The 21,151-nt window shown below is 41.5% G+C and overlaps 2 protein-coding genes across 2 annotated transcripts in view; both read left to right on the forward strand.

Moving 5' to 3' along the window:
• Positions 1-594, forward strand: part of LOC128360913 (NACHT, LRR and PYD domains-containing protein 3-like) — a 53,157-nt gene extending 52,563 nt beyond the window's left edge. Inside the window, exon 9 of the mRNA XM_053321468.1 lies at positions 26-594. Coding sequence (XP_053177443.1) covers positions 26-588 — 563 coding nt within the window. The 3' untranslated portion in view covers positions 589-594. The remainder of the gene's footprint in view (positions 1-25) is intronic.
• Positions 595-8,611: 8,017 nt separating this feature from the next.
• LOC128360054 (NLR family CARD domain-containing protein 3-like) lies at positions 8,612-19,772 on the forward strand. Its single transcript, XM_053320367.1, has 8 exons — positions 8,612-8,683; positions 8,966-9,037; positions 12,212-12,283; positions 12,471-12,699; positions 12,942-14,742; positions 15,488-15,661; positions 17,187-17,304; positions 19,230-19,772. The coding sequence occupies exons 1-8, from the start codon at positions 8,612-8,614 to the stop codon at positions 19,770-19,772; spliced, it is 3,081 nt and encodes a 1,026-aa protein (XP_053176342.1).
• The last annotated feature ends 1,379 nt before the right edge of the window (positions 19,773-21,151 follow it).

Raw genomic sequence — 21,151 nt, forward strand, 5'->3', positions numbered from 1 at the left:
TATTGTGTCTCGTTCTCTCCATCAGATGCCTGTGAACTGGAACTGGATCCAAACACAATGAACACAAACCTCAAACTGTCTGATAACAACAGGAAGGTGACATGTGTGGAGGAGGATCAGTCATATCCTGATCATCCAGACAGATTTGACTACTGGGAACAGCTGCTGTGTAGAAATGTTCTGACTGGTCGCTGTTACTGGGAGGTCGAGTGGAGAGGAGAAGTTGATATATCAGTGAGTTACAGAAGAATCAGCAGGAAAGGAGACAGTGATGATTGTTGGTTTGGAAGGAATGATCAGTCCTGGAGTCTGAGATGCTCTGCTGATGGTTACTCTGTCTATCACAATAACAACTATACATCCATCTCCTCCTCCTCCTCCTCCTCCTCCTCCTCCTCCTCATCCTCATCCTCATCCTCCTCCTCATCCTCTAACAGAGTAGCAGTGTATGTGGACTGTCCTGCTGGCACTCTGTCCTTCTACAGAGTCTCCTCTGACACACTGATCCACCTCCACACCTTCAACACCACATTCACTCAACCTCTGTACCCTGGGTTTATGGTCTGGCCTGGTTCAGTGTCTCTGTAGGAGGAGCAGTGAGGAGCAATGAGGAGTAATGAAGAGCAGTGAGGAGAAATGAGGAGCAGAGAGGAGTAATGAGGAGCAGAGAGGAGTAGTGAGGAGTAATGAGGAGCAGAGAGGAGCAAAGATGAGCAGTGAGGAGCAAAGAGGAGCAGAAAGCAGCTGAGAGGAGCAGTGAGGAGAAATGAGGAGCAGTTAGGAGCAGAAAGGGGAAATGAGGAGCAGTGAGGAATAATGAGGAGCAATGAGGAGCAGTGAGGAGCAGAAAGCAGCAGAGAGGAGCAATGAGGAGCAGTGAGGAGCAGAGAGGAGTAATGAGGAGCAGTGAGGAGCAGAGAGGAGTAGTGAGGAGCAGTGAGGAGCAGAGAGGGGTAATGAGGAGCAGAGAGGAGCAGTGAGGAGCAGAGAGGAGAAATGAGGAGCAGTGAGGAGGAGAGAGGAGCAGTGAGGAGCAGTGAGGCGCAATGAAGCGGAAAACAGCAGTGAGGAGCAAAGAGGAGCAGAGAGGAGCAGTGAGGAGCAGTTTCTTAGTTTCCACATAATTCCATGTCCTTCATTTAAATTCATGTTTCTTTTCTGAGCATTCTTTAAGGCCAGGTTATTATTTCCTCAATTATAACAGACCTTCAATTTGGTGCTTTTATTTTGAAAGTGTCTCACCGGAAAAAAGGGCATGTGGGGTTTTGAACGTCAGTGTGTGTGTATAGTTTAAAGTGTGTCTACCTGACGGGAGGAAACCAGATAATGTTTAATTAGCACCTGGCTGATAAGGGCACAAGGTTTGTGCTCATTTCTTTTATGTCATGTTTAATGTCTAGCTCAAACTGTGTCTGTCATAGTTTGATGCACTTTTATCATGATGTGTTTTAGCTAGCAGGAATGTCAATTAGCATCTTATTGGTTTAGATCAGGGGTGTCAAACATGCGGCCCGTGGGCCAGAACCGGCCCGCTGAGGGGAGCAATCCGGCCCACTTTCCTTCTTGTGTTCTTTTCCTTCTTTACATCTGTCCTTCTTACCTTCCTTTTTTCCTTCCTACATTCCTTTTTTCCTTCCTTCCATCTGTTCTTTCTTTCCTTCCTTCCATCTGTCCTTCCTTCCTTCCTACCTTCCATTTTTCCTTCCTACCTTCCTTTTTTCCTTCCTTCCATCTGTCCGACCTTCCTTCTTTCCTCCCTTCCGTCTGTCTGTCTTTCCTACCTTCCTTCCATCTGTCCTTCCTTCTTTCCTTCCCTCCTTCCATCTGTCCTTCCGTCCTTCCATTTTTCCTTCCTACCTTTCTTTTTTCCTTCCTTCCATCTGTCAGTCCTTCCTTCTTCCCTCCTTCCTTTTGCCTGTCTTTCCTTCCTTCCCTTCTTATTTCCTTCCTTCCTTCCTTCCTTCCTTCCTTCCTTCCTTCCTTCCTTCCTTCCTTCCTTCTTTTTAATGATCCGGCCCACATGAGATCAAATTGGTCTGTATGTGGCCCTTTAATGAAAATGAGTTTGACTCCTCTGGTTTAGATGAAAGGAGATAAAAGCAGTTATTTCATTGATTTGTTTATTGATGCAAAGATGTATTTAGTGTTTTTATATTAGCTTTAAAATATATATAGTTAAAACTGCATATTTGACACAAAATGACAGATTAAAACTTAAGTAACTTAAGTTAAATATGATTGTACATACAGTGCTCTATTAGAGGTTGTCTTTAGGTTAAAATGGGTTAAAAGTTCCAAAGTGTCCAAGGTTGGTAAAAATAAAGCCAATGAAGCATGAGTTAAAGAGTGTGAGCATCATTCAGCCGGGGATGCTACAGTGTGTAGTTAATCACATCCAGTCAGTTGTGTGTGTGTCTATTCTTTGAAGTGATACAGGGATCTATTGAACCGCAGAGACACCAATTCACAAAGTTGACTGATTGATCAAAATGTATTGATTTATTCAACTTCATTCATTCATTCAATAGTTTTCACCAAATCCGGTAAGTGCTGCCCCTGATTATAGAGCTTCTACATTTAAACATCCTAAACTGCTAAACATTAGAAGAACATCTGTTGGACACTTTTGATTTTCATTCTGTTTCATTTCCTGCTTTTCAGCTTTTACTTCTTTACTTTTAGTTTTATTATTTCATTTTTTCTTTTAATACTCCCCCCCCCTCTTTATTTGACACTGACTTTAATTGATGACTTCCTTATTATATTTGATTCATCTTTTATTGCCTTTGATTTGATTTGGGTATTGTTCATTTTTGACATGTTTTAAAATCCTACCTCTGATGATTCCTCACTGATTGATTGATATCAAATAAAAGCAGTTCAAGCAGAAATGTGAGGTAGATTATTAAAAGGTCAAAACAAATATTAACACTAGAATAAAAGAATGAAATAGCAAAAATAGAGCAGATCTAAACAGCAGGTTAACAGAATAAAAGCATCAAACAGCCTCAAACATAGAAATAAAAGACAGATGAATACATCAATAAAAGGTGTGAAGTTAATGAATGTATGACGTAACTGTAAATGTGAATAAAGTGAATGAATTGAGTGTTAACTAACTAATCTAACAGTGACTTTGATCTTAATGCTGAGAAACAGGAAGTGATGATAAGAAGAAAGAAGAATTGAGTTGTCCTTTGCATCCTTCAAGAATGGATGCAGCCATTTTTCTACTTTCGGCAGTGTTGTGTTGGTAGAAAACACTCAGAACTTGACAATGTATATTCCTTGCTTCCTTCCTTCCTCCCTCCCTCCCTCCCTCCCTCCTTCCTTCCATCCTTCCTTGCTTCCTTCCTCCCTCCCTCCTTACTCCTCCCTCCCTGCTGCAGGGTGGAGCTAACAGCAACAACCTCTTCTAGCAGCTCAAACGGCGGTCGGCGGACCAGCTTACAGACTCATTACTGACACCTACTGGACTAAAACTGGAACTGCAGCTTGGACCAAAAACCCCAAAACAGATCAATTCTGTGTTTTTTTCCTGCCCACTAAAGTGTTATCACATTTGTGGTAGTTCCTTTCATTTTATAATTCATGTTTTGAATATTTGTTCAGGGGTAATCAACCTGTCTCCACCATCCTTGCACTAAAATATTTTCTATAGATGTCAGGAGTAATTGTGGGGTCACCAGCAGGGGGCAGTGTGGCGCTTATTGTGCTCCGGGGGGCTTTACGTCAGTTTGGTCTGCTTTGCTGCTTTCCTCTTTCTGCTGAGCGAGATGAAAAACGGAGTTTGTCTCACTTATTTCTCCTGTTTCCAGGTTGGTGGAATAGTAAATGAAGCTAAGTAACTGAAGTGTAATATGTTGACATGTCGCTGAATGTTTTAATGTCCGCTAATAAGGCTGTTTTATGAATATGCGGACATATATGTACATAGAGCAGCAGCTGCGTTTTCGCGCCTGATGACGTCACCTGTTGCTAAGTCACGTCGGGCAGAGTTTTATTTTTTAGCTCCTTGAACATTTTTGTAAAGTCTAATAGTTTTGAAATGTATGATATTGTGTAAAAAGGTTAAAAGCTAATGTTAAAAACGAATTTTATATATTTTAAAAGTGTTTAAAAACAAATTAGAAATCTGTCAGCTCATGCATTTTGAAAGAGTAAAATAATTTTAGTTGGAAATGGAAAATGCATTTAGGAACCAGATGTAAGTGGTAACAAGCTATGTTTTATATGTAAGTGGTAACAAGCTATGTTTTATATGTAAGTGGTAACAAGCTATGTTTTATATGTAAGTGGTAACAAGCTATGTTTTATATGTAAGTGGTAACAAGCTATGTTTTATATGTAAGTGGTAACAAGCTATGTTTTATATGTAAGTGGTAACATAAGCTATGTTTTATATGAAGTTGAAAAGAGACAACTTACAGGGTAACAGTGGTTATTGTCATTTTGATTTATTTAATCACACAAAACTTGTAACTCAGTATTTGCTGAAAGATGAGAAAAGACAAATAGTATTTTATTTTCAAGTGGTGTTTATTTCATAGAGAACATTGAGTGTTTGTAACAGAGGAGGATTTAAATAGTGAATGTTTTAATAAATCCTCTCCCTCTTTCTGCTGAGCCAGATGAAAACCGGACGCAGAGTTTACCCCGTCTCACTTATTTCTCCTGTTTCCAGAGAGAGCATATAAGCTGTTTACGTGGTGCCAGCCGGTACCTGTAACATGGTCATAGTGCTTCATTTTAGATACACCCCCAAAATGTGCACACACCAGCCGTGATACCAGCCCACTTTCTGGACCGGCAAGTACGGAGCGAGAGCGCTGAGAAAACAGCCAGGAAGAGGGAAAGGATGAAATCTAGCAGAAACATGGCGATGGCTCCATCATCCCCCAGCCTCAGAGGACAGGAGAGCTGACTGGACTATGTTTATTTTTGATGGCAACGTCCCAGCTACAGTTAAAACCTGAAAGATGAGAAAAGACAAATTGGAGGAAGGAAGTAGGAAGTCTTCAAAATAAAATCTCACTATTTAAAGACGGAACCATTATCTCCAAAACAGGTAAAAATATATATAAAAGCAGATGAAATGACATTTTCTTAGAAGCAACCCAAATCATGAAATGTATACATGGGGAAATCATGTCAAAAATGCATCTAAAGCAGATATTTGTTTTTTTCCAGATGAACCTGCAAACAATGCAAGCTGCCCTCTGGTGGACCAAACCAGAAACAGCAAGCACAAAAAACCAAATGGGTTTGCTCCACTGTGTGTTTCCTTTGCTGTTTAGCACTGGCTAAAAAAGGTCAACAGTAAGTGTGAGTAAGCAGCAGGTGTGTTTGTCATATACAAGTTAAAATATGATCACATTACTCCTCTTTTTTGTAATTGCTAATCAGAAATATTGTAGAAAAGGCCCCAAAGTGAAAAGTATTAGTGGTGTTGCCCATACAGGGCTTCTGTTCATTCAGTGCTGGTCATTTAGAGGCCGACCCACGCGATGGTGTTATATTGTGATGTCACACAGTCGGTAAGTTGATGGGCTACAGTAACTTTATTACAAGTGATCTGTGTGTGAATGAAAGGGTTTTGTTTACTTCCTCTGTTTCTAATTATTGTTTACATTAGGTTGGTAATATTATGCATATATTTTTCTACCTTTCTTAGTTATTGATGATTGATGTATGACATGTTATTATCGCACAACAAAAGCAATGTAAAGCAAGATTGCATAAAATCTTACATATTTGACTCAGAAGCATTAGCTCTAATCATACAGATGCAATTATAATCACACTGCTCTAATCTCCTCAGGTGTAAAGACCCATAGTCTGCTTTTTAAACAGGATGGTCTACATACATGAAGCTGCTGCAGCAGTCCTGTAACCTAGTGAGCATTATATACAGTAAGTATCAAGGTATGTGGCAAATGTTATCTGCAGTCAGATGAATTAGAGCAGCTAATGAAGAAAAACAAGAATAAACAATATATAAAACAAGAAACCTGACAGACAGTGTCAGGCTGAGGTGGAGGAGCAGTGAGTTCTGTCAAGTTTCAAACAGGATGAAAAAGTCACTTGTTGCACGTTATGTGGACATGGAGCAAAATATAGTTTATTAAACACTGAAAATGAATTTGCATTTAAAGCTACAGACACAGAAACAGCCTGTTCTGAAATGGACTGAAGCAGAGGGGTAATAGAGGTGCTAAATGTGTCATTTGAGGAGTATTTTCAGCAAGCAGCTTCAAATACATGCTTTATGGACCTCAGAAACCTAGATTAACTTATTGAAAAAAGCATAATATGGCCTCTTTAATTCCACCACTAACACTAAATAATAATAATAATATGTGCTTCTGTTGATCTACTTCTGAGAGCAGGACCTCAGTCTGAGAGCTCATAAAGCTTTTCTTCTTAGTCTTTAGTGTCGTTTTCATGAATGGAGCTTCTCTACAACCTGCTGGATTTCTGACCTCATGGTATTTTGAGAGCGTCAATCATGTTCATTTATTACATTAGGGGTGGAACGGTTCACAAAATCCACAGTTCGGTTCATCAATCTCAATCAATCAATCTTTATTTGTATAGCACCAAATCACAACAAAGTCATCTCAAGGCTCTTTCCACATAGAGCAGGTCTAAACCGAACTTAATTTAAAGAGACCCAACATTCCCACATGAGCAGCACCTTTTAACAGGAAGTACCCTCAGAACCAGACTCAGAGTGGGAGAACATCTGCCTCGACCGGTTGGTTCAGTTTACATAGTTTTTTTCTTCTTTTTTTTACACTTCATTTCTTCTATTCTGAAACCAGATATCATCATAAAGGCAAGAGTGCAATAAAAAAATCCAGGGAAAATCAGTTTAACACTAATCGATAGACTGTCATGTATCTATCAAAGAGGACGGCTGCAGGTGGCGCCAAATCATGAACATACAAAACAAAACACTTCCTAACCCAACAGATCCCCACTGACTCGCTATAGCTGAAATAAACAAAATAAAAACCTAATCTTACCTGAAATAAAACATACTGTGACCAGGCAGTCTAATTACTGCCCAGGGCCTGAAACCACTAAATTAGTGCCTCAAAATAATTCACATGATTTTACACACACTGACTGAGGAAAAGATCATAACAATATAAAGAGCTGTCACCTGAAGACCAGAATGCATGCACCATAATACATTCATTAGTTTGATGAAGCTACTAAAAATGTCCTGTGTCATATCAAACACACATATTCAGGTAAAGTCATGGACTGAAAAGCTTGTAGTTTTTGTTTAAACTGAGTTATTAACATTATAAAAACTCAAGCAGTCTGTCAGACAGTTGTGGTGGTTCTCGTATTAAACTACTTCCCCTTCTTATGCTCTTGCCTTGATGATGACATCTGGTCTCAGAATATGAGAAAACTGGTCTTTTTTTAGTCTATTTGCCAGTGATTTTATTTTATTATTATTATTTTCATTATTATATATGAAACTAAAATAAAACCAACTTTAAACATTCTGCTCATCCCTTTTTGACCAGGACAAAGAAAAACATCTGGTCCATTTAGAACAGGTGGGATTCATCATGTTTACACAGCTCATTTACAACTGTTTCCAGGTGATACAAGTGTTTGGTGAATCCAACGTGACACACTCAGACAGATCCACCTCATGAATAAAATAGAAATAAAAATAGGAACATGTTCTTGCATCTGGCCCAATGAGAGCTGTAAGGGGCATTAACTGGTTCTGCCACAAGAGGGAGGCATTGAGCTGTGATCTGGAGGGAGAAACAGTCTGACTCAGCAGTATCTCTCCCACTACTGTTGAGCCTCTTTTATCTGAAGCAGCAACAGGTGGAAAGGAATGACAGGGCTGACCACAGTACCAGCAACTCTTAGCATTTATTCAGCTACACTGCAGACACAGGCATGACTTGATGAACTCTGGTTTATTCCTGCAGTGTAACCAGAGAGAGCAAAACACTGTTACATGCAACAACACTCCTCTCACAGTCACGTTCATGCAGACTGCTGATGCACTTGAACTCAAAACATGTAACTGAAATAAAAATAAATAAAATATAAGTGAAAAACAAATCTTACTGCTTTGTTTTTCTAATTATGACATCGAAGTATATTAAACTATTAACTTTAGTACTCAAAACTTATTTTACAACTAATTTAAACAACAGAAAACACCACAGTCACATCACAAAACAATATTAGAATGATTTTTGCCCTTAATTCAACATTCAAACTTAAAAATCAATCAGTCTGGAGCTACCACCACATATCCTCTAGCCTTCACAATAAAAACACAATATTACACAAATATTTTACTTTAAAAAATAAGAGCACGGGCGCGCAGGTGGTCGAGTGGTTAGAGCGCATGCCACATACGCAGCCGACCCCGGTTCGAATCCCGATCGGAGGTCCTTTGCTGCATGTCACCCCCCTCTCTCTCCCATGTTTCCTGTCGATCTACTGATTAATAAAGGCGTCTATGCCAACAAAATCTTTAAAAAAAAAAAAAAAAAAAAAATAAGAGCACAAAGATGCAAACTTATGTTATTTTCCACTTATAAATTATGACTTTTTGTGTTACATGAGCTTGGCTCGACCAAGTTGCATAGGCTCGGTGTGGAAGAGACAGATGCAGTCGGGGGAGATAAACGAGGTCAAGTAGAAGGTGTGATGAGGTTATCTAACCTGTTTTCTCCCTCTGACGCTCACGGTGGCTGTTGACGACACAGATGGAGGTAGATGAGCTGGTCCGACCAGTCAGGCTCCTCCTTTGACACCAGCTCATCTTTCATACTTTCATTAAAAGAATGCTGAAAGACACCTTGGAGTGTTTCCTCATTCCAGACACTCCCAGCAGAGAGACTCCATCACAAACTCTGCAGTAGTCTTTTAGGTAGAGTGATCAAAAATCTTCCTCATCTCACTCTGAAATCAGAAACGATCACAGATTGCTTCTCCCACACCACCAGAGCCCAGCTGCTGCAGACCCCCGGAGGCCCCCCATCAGGTAATCTACTTTAACCTCATCAGATAAAATACTCAATGTTTGTTCTTTTGGTGTGTGCTCCGTGCCGTCCTGGGTGTCTCCTCATATCAGAATCTGCTACTGTAAAGAAAGTCCAACAATGTGCAGACAGACTGTAAGACATCTTGAATTGGTTTAACTTGAGAATAAAAGTTCACCTGTTGTCTTGAAAATGCAAGTTAACGCAATTTTACAATTACGTTTGTTTCAACTAAGTAAGTAAATGTATTAGAGTTGATTAGTTTAAGATATTATTACACTAGTATAGCTGTACTGTAGGCTATATTGAATGACTCCAGTGCGTCATTATATCGACAGGATTGTGTTCGAGTTTGTATGTGTATGTGCATGGGAGAGGAGGAGGAGAGAGAGTGAGGAAGTGACAATTAAACATTGAATGTATTGAGAGTGTTGTCAGAGGCAGATGTAACACTAGTAGCTGTTAGTGGCTGCAGTGCAGATGTCATTCAGTTCAATAGAACTAATATGTTGGTTTCATCCTCATGTTTTTACACATTTAAATCTATTTGCAACTAAGGTCTAATAATGGTCTAATTTCTGATTACTTCAGACAGCAGTGCAGTGCCCATTGTTCCACTATGACAGCACTATGTAAACTTTCACTTACTGCTAATACTATAAAATGAGTTATATGAGTATGAACATGTAATATACAGTATGTACTCCATATAATATAAAGATTAGACTCATCTTTTGGGTCATTAGTAATATACTATGAAATGTGTTAAAAGAAGGTGACAGAAATACTGTTGAAAACATCTTTTCATTCATAATATTCAGTTATTTAATCAGGTAATTAAAAGTCAGTTGAACATTCAGAAACTAAGTTATTAAACATTAAAGCTGAGTGAAAGTCTTTAAATAGTTTGTTACTTTGGCTCCATCTGGTGGTGGAATGAATAATGACAGGATGTTAGACAGCAGTGCAGACCTGTGTGATGTGTAGCTGGTTGTAATGAATGAGCATGTTGTTGTGTTTGTGTGAAGGTGTTTCTCTGCTATGGATCAGTGTGAGGACAGAGAGGAGGGAGTCCCTCCCTCTAAAAGCTCTCTGTGTGGGGAACATGACAGCCAGACCAAAGCTCAGAGGTGAGATGAGGATCTCTAACTGTCCATCACTGTTCTCCACTCACATCACTCCACCATCATTATTCACACTCGCTGTCACATCTGACACTCAACTACTGAATAATAAGTCACAATAACTCAGAATGAACTACTAACTTTGCGAGTTAACAAAGAGCTCAAACACTGATTAGTCAACTAATCAACTAAGATGAGACAGCATCTTTCATCAGATGACATTTTGATGAACAGGAGAACGTTTCTCATCCACTGTCTTCTTACTGATTTTCATTCTGTTTCTAAAACTTCAGCTGCTGACAGTCTGCTCAAAATTCATCTTTTTAAACTCTTTGACTGTTGTTTGTTTGTATCAGGATGCAGCAGCAGAGGGCAGACTCTCCTGAACCCAGCTGTGTGTCCATGAAGAGTGATGGGTCTATGTATGCGCCTATTCTGTTTAATGATGGACAACCTGCTGATGGAAGGTAAGAATATAAAAATGGTTGGTTGGCTGTTTGGGCTGAATAAACCTCCTGTGTTATGTGGGGCGGAGCAGGTGAACAAGGCACAAACACCACAGACAGGTTAAATGGAAACAGCTTTAATGCTCAGAAACCAACAGACAGGCTTACAGACCATAAAGGGAAAGCAGTTCAAATAAGGTTGAAACCAGCAGGAACAGGTAACAAGAGGAACAGGAACAGACAGGAACAGCATCACAATCTAGTGTCTAGAATGAAAGAAAATGAGTGAGAGCAGTATATGTAGTGAGGAGCTGATGAGGGAATTACACAGTGGCAGCAGGTGAACAGGTGGGTTTGAAACTGAAGAAAGGGACAGAAACAGACAGGACAAAACAAACAGAGCTTAAACAGGAATCGTGACAGTCGCCCCCTCAAGGGACAGCTCCCAAATGTCCCTCCAGGCTGGTCAGGAGGGAGAGGAACAAAGAGGAGAAAGAAAGCAGGACAGATGGGCAGGACCACTCTGGAGGCTGAAAGAGCTGCTCAAGACAGAAACTTTGGAGACCAAGGTGTCAACAAAACCACGTAGAAAGGAGACCAAGAGACATTAGGACCTCAGCAGGGGGGCTGATGTTTTGGGAGCTGGCTGAGTGTCTGTGGAGGCACTGAGCAGCAGAGACTCAGTGAAACTGGACAGCAGAGACTCAGCGAAGCTGAGCAGCAGAGACTCCGTGAAGCTGAGCAACATAGACTCAGTGAAGCTGAACAGTTGAAAATCAGTGAAGCTGGACAGCAGTTATTTGGTTTTAAATACATGCTTTTGTCACTTCTTTATTCATAACAGGATGCAGCAGCAGAGAGCAGACTCTCCTGAACCCAGCTGTGTGTCCATGAAGAGTGACCAGTCAATGGATGGTCTTGTTAAGTTTAAAGATGGACAACCTGCTGATGGAAGGTAAGAATTTAAATGGTTGGTTGGTTGTTTGGGCTGAATAAACCTCCTGTGTTATGTGGGGTGGAGCAGGTGAACCAGACACAAACACCACAGACAGGTTCAATGGAAACAGCTTTATTGCTCAGAAACCAACAGACAGGCTTACAGACCATAAAGGGAAAGCAGTTCAAATAAGGTTGAAACCAGCAGGAACAGGTAACAAGAGGAACAGACAGGAACAGCATCACAATCTAGTGTCTGGAATGAAAGAAAATGAGTGAGAGCAGTAAATGTAGTGAGGAGCTGATGAGGGAATTACACAGTGGCAGCAGGTGAACAGGTGGGTTTGAAACTGAAGGCAGGGACAGAAACAGACAGGACAACACAAACAGAGCTTAAACAGGAATCATGACAGTCACCCCTCAAGGGACAGCTCCCAAATGTCCCTCCAGGCTGGTCAGGAGGGAGAAAACAAAGAGGAGAAAGAAGGCAGGACTATTAACTTTAAAGATGGAGAACCTGTTGATGGAAGGTAAGAATTGAACATCCAGTAATCAGAGCAGCATTTACAGGAGTTCATTTAGTCATCATGACAGAACATCTTTAATAAGCTGAGTGCAGATTTGAGTCATTAAATGTCATTAAACGTGATGTTTTCTCCACAGACTTCAGCAGCAGAGCTCAGAGGTTCCCAGTGATCAGTCTGCACAGCAGCATCAAACACAGCTGGACTCCATATTTATGGTGTGTACATGTACAAACACACCTTTTACTATTAACTCCATCAACCACAGATGAAATAGTAAAGTAGCATTCAGGTCCTAACAGTGTCCATGCTGCTCTGTTTAGACCAGCAGGCCTTCAGACACATGAATCACATGTTGTGTTCTACCAGTTTAAATGAAATGTTCACTTTATCTTTCTGTTCCAGCTGCTGGAGGAGAACATCCTCACTTTTGTGAAGGACGAGCTGAAGAGAGTCCAGAGGGGTCTGAGTCCAGATGATCCAGAATGCTTAGAGAGTCAGAGTGAGGATGAGGAGGTGTTGGACGGTGAGGAGGAAGAGCAGAGGAAGAGCAGCAGAGAGGCATTTCTGAATATCACAGTGCAATTCCTGAGGAGAATGAAGCAGGAGGAGCTCGCTGAGCTTCTGCAGAGCAGTAAGAGGATTTTAACAGATTTAACATGATGGAGAGGAAATGGAGGCAACATGGGAGAGGTTTCAAACTCTGCTGTAAACATGCTGCACACATCTGCATCAGATCAGAGGCTGTTTGTCCTCCACTGATGAGCTGAATAAGACTGATGGAGGAGGAAAAACTACACAGGCACACTTACATGTTCAGATTTCTAGACTTTCTGTAGGATCCACTCACTGATCATTTGTTGTTTGTTCATTCAGGAGCTTGTGCTGCAAACTGTCGATGTAAACTCAAGTCTAACCTGCAGAAGAAGTTCCAGTGTGTGTTTGAGGGGATCGCTAAAGCAGGAAACCCAACCCTTCTGAATCAGATCTACACACCGCTCTACATCACAGAGGGAGGGACTGCAGAGGTCAATGATGAACATGAGGTCAGGCAGATTGAAACAGCATCCAGGAAACCAGACAGACCAGAAACAACAATCAGACAAGAAGACATCTTTAAAGCCTCACCTGGGAGAGATGAACCAATCAGAACAGTGATGACAAAGGGTGTGGCTGGCATTGGGAAAACAGTCTTAACACAGAAGTTCACTCTGGACTGGGCTGAAGACAAAGCCAACCAGGACATACACTTCACATTTCCATTCACTTTCAGAGAGCTGAATGTGGTGAAAGAGAAAAAGTACAGCTTGGTGGAACTTGTTCATCACTTCTTTACTGAAACCAAAGAAGCAGGAATCTGCAGGTTTGAAGAGTTCCAGGTTGTGTTCATCTTTGATGGTCTGGATGAGTGTCGACTTCCTCTGGACTTCCACAACACTGAGATCCTGACTGATGTTACAGAGTCCACCTCAGTGGATGTGCTGCTGACAAACCTCATCAGGGGGAAACTGCTTCCCTCTGCTCGCCTCTGGATCACCACACGACCTGCAGCAGCCAATCAGATCCCTCCTGAGTGTGTCAGCATGGTGACAGAGGTCAGAGGGTTCACTGACCCACAGAAGGAGGAGTACTTCAGGAAGAGATTCAGAGATGAGGAGCAGGCCAGTACCATCATCTCCCACATCAAGACATCACGAAGCCTCCACATCATGTGCCACATCCCAGTCTTCTGCTGGATCACTGCTACAGTTCTGGAGGATGTGTTGAAAAGCAGAGAGGGAGGAGAGCTGCCCAAGACCCTGACTGAGATGTACATCCACTTCCTGGTGCTTCAGTGCAAACTGAAGAACATCAAGTATGATGGAGGAGCTGAGACAGATCCGCACTGGAGTCCAGAGAGCAGGAAGATGATTGAGTCTCTGGGAAAACTGGCTTTTGAGCAGCTGCAGAAAGGCAACCTGATCTTCTATGAATCAGACCTGACAGAGTGTGGCATCGATATCAGAGCAGCCTCAGTGTACTCAGGAGTGTTCACACAGGTCTTTAAAGAGGAGAGAGGGCTGTACCAAGACAAGGTGTTCTGCTTCGTCCATCTGAGCCTTCAGGAGTTTCTGGCTGCTCTTCATGTCCATCTGACATTCATCAAGTTTGGAATCAATCCACTGGAAGAAGAACAAACAACATCCTGGTCGAAAGTCTTTAAAGACAAACCTGAACCAACACGTTTCTACCAGAGTGCTGTGGACGAGGCCTTAAAGAGTCCAAATGGACACCTGGACTTGTTCCTCCGCTTCCTTTTGGGTCTTTCACTGCAGACCAATCAGACTCTCCTACGAGGCCTGCTGACACAGACAGGAAGTAGCTCACAGACCAATGAAAAAACAGTTGAGTACATCAAGAAGAAGATCAGTGAGAATCTGTCTGCAGAGAGAAGCATCAATCTGTTCCACTGTCTGAATGAACTGAATGATCGTTCTCTAGTGGAGGAGATCCAACAGTACCTGAGATCAGGAAGTCTCTCCACAGATAAACTGTCTCCTGCTCAGTGGTCAGCTCTGGTCTTCATCTTACTGTCATCAGAAAAAGATCTGGACGTGTTTGACCTGAAGAAATACTCTGCTTCAGAGGAGGCTCTTCTGAGGCTGCTGCCAGTGGTCAAAGCCTCCAACAAAGCTCTGTAGGTGCACACAGAACTATCCAGATTAATGTAGTTTCATCTCAATGAAGAGAAGTAATGTTTGCAATTCTTTTGTTCTGCTGATTCTTCTCCAGACTGACTGACTGTAACCTCTCAGAGAGAAGCTGTGCAGCTCTGTCCTCAGTTCTCAGCTCCCAGTCCTCTAGTCTGAGAGATCTGGACCTGAGTAACAACGACCTGCCAGATTCAGGAGTGAAGCAGCTTTCTGCTGGACTGGAGAGTCCACACTGTGGACTGGAAACTCTCAGGTCAAGATTCAACTGTCTTTCAAAGTTTACCCACCAAGGTTCTATTGTCTTTATTGAATTTGTGTATCATTAATATTCTTCTCCAGGTTGAGTGACTGTAACTTGTCAGAGAGAAGCTGTGCAGCTCTGTCCTCAGTTCTCAGTTCCCAATCATCAAGTCTGAGAGATCTGGACCTGAGTAACAACAACCTGCCAGATTCAGGAGTGAAGCAGCTGTGTGCTGCACTGGAGAGTCCACACTGTACACTTGAAACTCTCCTACTGCCATCAGAAAAAGATCTGGACTTGTTTGACCTTAAGAAATACTCTGCTTCAGAGGCGGCTCTTCTGAGGCTGCTGCCAATGGTCAAAGGCTCCAACAAAGCTCTGTAAGTACTCGTTGGCTTTATTTATTATTAGTTAGATACACTCCTGTCTTTTTAAAATAAATTAAATAAGTAACCTATTTCTTCTTTGTTTTTTTGTTATATGTCCAGGTTGAGTGACTGTAACCTCTCAGAGAGAAGCTGTGCAGCTCTGTCCTCAGTTCTCAGCTCCCAGTCCTCTAGTCTGAGAGATCTGGACCTGAGTAAGAACAACCTGCAGGATTCAGGAGTGAAGCAGCTTTCTGCTGGACTGGAGAGTCCGCACTGTACATTGGAAACTCTCAGGTCAGGATTCAACTGTCTTTCAAAGTTTACCCATCAAGGTTGTATTGTCTTTATTGGATTTGTGTATCATTAATATTCTTCTCCAGGTTGAGTGACTGTAACCTCTCAGAGAGAAGCTGTGCAGCTCTGTCCTCAGTTCTCAGCTCCCAGTCCTCTAGTCTGAGAGATCTGGACCTGAGTAACAACAACCTGCCAGATTCAGGAGTGAAGCAGCTGTGTGTTGCACTGGAGAGTCCACACTGCACACTGGAAACTCTCCTACTGCCATCAGAAAAATATCTGGACGTGTTTGACCTGAAGAAATACTCTGCTTCAGAGGCGGTTCTTCTGAGGCTGCTGCCAATGGTCAAAGCCTCCAACAAAGCTCTGTAAGTACCCAGATCGTTGGCTTTATTTATTATTATTTAGATACTCTGCTGTCTTTTTCAATCTCAGTCAATCAGTGTCTATTTGTATAGCACCAAATCACAACAGAGTTATGTCAAGGCACTTTACACATAGATAACGTTATAAATCGAACTCTTCAGGTTTTAACTTTAAAGAGACCCAACATTCCCACATGAGCAACAGTGGCGAGAAAAAACTCCCTTTTAACAGGAAGAATCCTCAGAACCAGACTCAGAGTGGGAGAACATCTGCCTCGACCAGTTGGGGTTAAGACGAGAGAAAGGAAGGATAGATGAGAGAAGCACAATGAAAATCAACAATGAAGCTAGAAGGTCCGGGACTGGAATCTGTCATCCTGACGTCTACAGGCCCAGATTACCTGTGAGACCAGAAAGCACAGACAACTCCGGGGAAGAAGTTTAGGTTATTGAATGCATTAATAGAACATGTTAATGATTATAGATGGATGGATAGAGAGAGAGAGGGAGGAGGAGAGAGAGGCCCAGTGCATCATGGGGGTGGGGGTCCCCCGGCAATCTAAGCCTATGGCAGCATAAGTTAAGAGCTCAAAGAGCCCTAACTATAAGCTTTATCAAAAAGGAAAGTTTTAAGCCTACTCTTAAATGTAGGGAGGGTGTCTGCCCCCCGGACCAAATCTGGAAGATGGTTCCACAGGAGAGGAGCCTGATAGCTGAAGGCGCTGCCTCCTGTTCTACTTTTAGAGATACTAGGAACCACAAGTAGACCTGCATGCTGGGAGCGCAGTGTTCTAGTAGGTACATAAGGTACTACCAGTTCTTTAAGATATGATGGAGCCTGACCATTAAGAGCTTTGAAGGTGAGGAGGAGGATTTTGAATTCTATTCTGAATTTTACGGGAAGCCAATGCAGTGAAGCCAATCTCTCTTTCTAGTTTTTGTCAGAACACGAGCAGCTGCATTCTGGACCAGCTGGAGAGTCTTTAGAGACTTGTTAGGACAGCCTGATAATAATGAATTACAGTAGTCCAGCCTAGAAGTAACAAATGCATGGACTAGTTTTTCAGCATCATTTTGAGACAGGATATGTCTAATTTTTTGCAATATTCTTATTTTTAAAATAAATTATTTCTTGTTTTGTTTTTTCTTGATATTTCCAGGTTGAGTGGCTGCAACCTCTCAGAGAGAAGCTGTGCAGCTCTGTCCTCAGTTCTCAGCTCTGAGTCCTCTAGTCTGAGAGATCTGGACTTGAGTAACAACAACTTGCAGGATTCAGGAGTGAAGCAGCTTTCTGCTGGACTGGAGAGTCCACACTGTGGACTGGGAACTCTCAGGTTAGTTTTATTACTGTGTATATAAAGTAATATTTTGGCTTCTCCTCAGTTTCTAGTTTACATGAGTTTATGATACCAAAAAGATTTAGTGTACTGTCTGAGCTTAAGATATTGTTGATATAACATCAAGTATACAGTAAGTAAAACTCCTTCCACACCAACATGTGAGTCAGGATTTATGTTTCTGTCATTTAATCTTCAATAAAGACTTGATGTGCATTAAGTCATGAAAGTCTAATATAATGGAATGAATAACAGAAAATATACAACACAGAATTACTGTCATGTTCTCTACATGCAGATGAACATAAAAAGCAGATCTGCTACTCAGGAAACGTTGAATATGATTTTCTTTACATTTAACATTTTTGTATAAAATACAAATTCAATGTTTAAACACTGAATTAAATTAAATTAGAATATGATGGAAGGCACTAAGTTGCCTAAATAAATTATTGTGATCACACAGTGAACATTGTTGGAATGAAAAATAAGAACTAAGTTAAAACATCAATATATTTCTCTGAAATCTTCTTTAGATTTTCTATGGAACAATATTTAACTTTAAAAGCATTTCTTCTGCCAAGATAAATCAGAATGCGGCCTCCAGCAGCAACATGTACTTCCTCTCCTACTACTAACCTAAAATGTATCTGCATGGCACCAACATACAACAGGGGCCGCTGAGTGTGAACATAAAGGTCTGAAAGACAAAATACAGTTTATCTCATTACATTAACTATTGTGTGTTCAGTCTGTCAGGATGTCTGATCACAGAGGAAGGCTGTGCTTCTCTGGCCTCAGCTCTGAGCTGCAACCCCTCCCATCTGAGAGAGCTGGACCTGAGCTACAATCATCCAGGAGACTCAGGAGAGAAGCTTCTGTCTGCTGGACTGGAGGATCCACACTGGAGACTGGACACTCTCAGGTATGGACAGACAGGTGGACACTCTCAGGTATGGACAAACAGGTAGACACTCTCAGGTATGGACAGACAGGTGGACACTCCCAGGTACGGACAGACACTCTGACTAACTGAGGGACTGTGGTTCATGTTTAATGGTGGATATGAGTGAAGGTGTATGAAGCTGATTGTGTCTTTGTCTCTTCCTCCAGGATGGACCATGGTGGACCGCAGAGACTGAAACCTGGTCTGAGGAAGTGTGAGTGTGTTTTCAGTTTGATTCATGAGAACTTTGAGAAAAACTGGATGAAAAATGTAAAAGAAGTGAAAAAAGATGGAAAAAGTGTTTTGGCAGAAATGGGCGTGGCCTAAACTGACATTTATCTTGAACCAATGAATCCATGAAACAGAAATTTCTTTCTGTTGGTCACAGTTCAGGAGTTAAAAGAGAATTTTAATAAATCTTCACATAGTGGCGCTACCTGCTCCAAAATGTCCCTCATGTCTCTCCTGCAGATAAAGTTCATTCATTCATACTGACTTCAGCTGTTTGGAGTATTTGGACTAAAATGTGTTTGTAACAGACGACAGTTTGAGATGAAAATAACAGACTTGATGTGCAAAGACCTTCACTTTACACCAAACCTGATGAACAAACGTGAATATCACTGTCATGTTGACTGTTCATGTTCTAACTGAACTGTTGAATTTACATTCATACAAACATCAGGCGCAGCTGGAATCAAGTTTCACTTTGAAAAACATTCTCATCTCATCTAAAGGTCCACTTACTCTGTATGTCCAAAGCTTTCAGTCACATCTCATGGTCTTTCTCAGTGATGGAGTATCTCAGTTGTCATGGAGATGGTTTAAGTTTGAATGGTTTCAGTAAAGTAGTTCATAAATCAACAGACGATAAACTGCAGCTGTATTGTGTCTCGTTCTCTCCATCAGATGCCTGTGAACTGGAACTGGACCCAAACACAATGTACAGAAAACTCAAACTGTCTGACAACAACAGGAAGGTGACGCGTGTGGAGAAGGTTCAGTCATATCCTGATCATCCAGACAGATTTGTCTGGCCTCAGCTGCTGTGTAGAAATGTTCTGACTGGTCGCTGTTACTGGGAGGTCGAGTGGAGAGGAAGAGTTGATATATCAGTGAGTTACAGAAGAATCAGCAGGAAAGGAGACAGTGAAGACTGTGTGTTTGGAAGGAATGATCAGTCCTGGAGTCTGATCTGCTCTGATGATGATGGTTACTCTGTCTGTCACAATAAGAGAAAAACACGCATCTCCTCCTCCTCCTCCTCCTCCTCTGTCTCTAACAGAGTAGCAGTGTATGTGGACAGTCCTGCTGGCACTCTGTCCTTCTACAGAGTCTCCTCTGACACACTGATCCACCTCCACACCTTCAACACCACATTCACTGAACCACTGTATGTTGGGTTTGGGGTCTATTGGTGCAGCTCTGGTCCTGATTCCTTACTCTCTCTGTGTCCTCTGTAGGAGGGAGAGTCTCTCTGGTTACTCTGTAGGAGGGAGAGTCATTCAGTCATACTCTCATCTGCACAGCAAAACAAAGCAAACACTCATCATTGCCAGCGTATGCAGTTAAAAATGGGATCATAAACAAAGTGCTCATAAATATTATTCCACGTCATAATAAATAAATAAATGATTGCACATTAAGTTGTGATGTGTTCAGTTCAGACTTTATTATGGTGATGGCTTTGGGATAAAAACTGTTCATAAATGGTTTGGTACATGTTCTGATGGAGCTGGCAGCGGTTCAAACAGCTGATGGGTTAAGGTGGAATGAAGCTTTTAACATGTTGAGTCTTCTTCAGGCAACGGGAGGTGAAGATGTCATCTAGGGCAGGTAGCCGTTGCTTTATGATGTTCTGTGTAGTGTTTATAATTCTCTGCAGGGACGTTCTGTCTGCTGCAGAGCTGCTAGCGTACCACAGCAGGATGCTGTGAGTGAGGATGCTCTCAATGGAGCAGCGGTAGAACGACCTCAGGAGCTGCTGGGACAAGTTCATCTTCTTGAGCGTTCAACATTATTGGGGACTTTAATATCAATGTTTTTAGGGATGGAAATCACTCTCCGACTGAGGAGTTTCTGAATAATTTATATATTAATTATTTTGATCCAAATAAAAGAGGCAAAGGGATCAATCTTGAAACCACTATTGCATATTTTAGCAGTGTCCATGGAAACTGGTGTTGTTCCTTCTGATCTCAAACTGGCAAAGGTTATTCCACTTTTTAGATCAGGTGATCCAGGATATTTTCAAAATGTCATGTTTTTCCAAAATGTTAGAAAAGCCAGTATATAAAGGTATTGTTAAACATTTGGACATGTATAATATACTGTATGAACACCAATATGTATTCTACAAACATCACTCTGCCTACATGGCTCTTTTACATCTAGTGGACAAGATTCATACTGCATTAGAAAAGAAGGAGTTTACATCTGGATGTGTCAGGGTCCTCGTGTTGTGCTTCCTGTTGTCCCGTCCCTCTTATGGGTGTGTCTGTGTTTTGTCTGTCTCTCCCTGTGTTTGTTTGTCTGGAGCTGGGCAGACGTGGAGCCTACCTGCACACCTGCTGTGTCTCAACTCATCAAGCCATCTACTCAGCTTCCCGTTAAAAGCCCGGTCATTCTCTCCAGTCTTCATCACATCATCCGCTCACCTTTGTTGTAGTGTGACGCACACAAAATGTATGATCACAATTTATGTCATTTTGGGTTATGTTTTATGTTGGGTTGTTTATTTATGTCATTTATGTGAGAAGAGTATTTTATATGAGCCATAATGGTCAAATATTGTCCCTTGTTAAACCTATTAGGCTTTCTTACAATATACCCTACAGATGTC

Source organism: Scomber japonicus, chromosome 6 (assembly GCF_027409825.1).
Source record: "Scomber japonicus isolate fScoJap1 chromosome 6, fScoJap1.pri, whole genome shotgun sequence".
Taxonomy (NCBI): domain Eukaryota; kingdom Metazoa; phylum Chordata; class Actinopteri; order Scombriformes; family Scombridae; genus Scomber; species Scomber japonicus.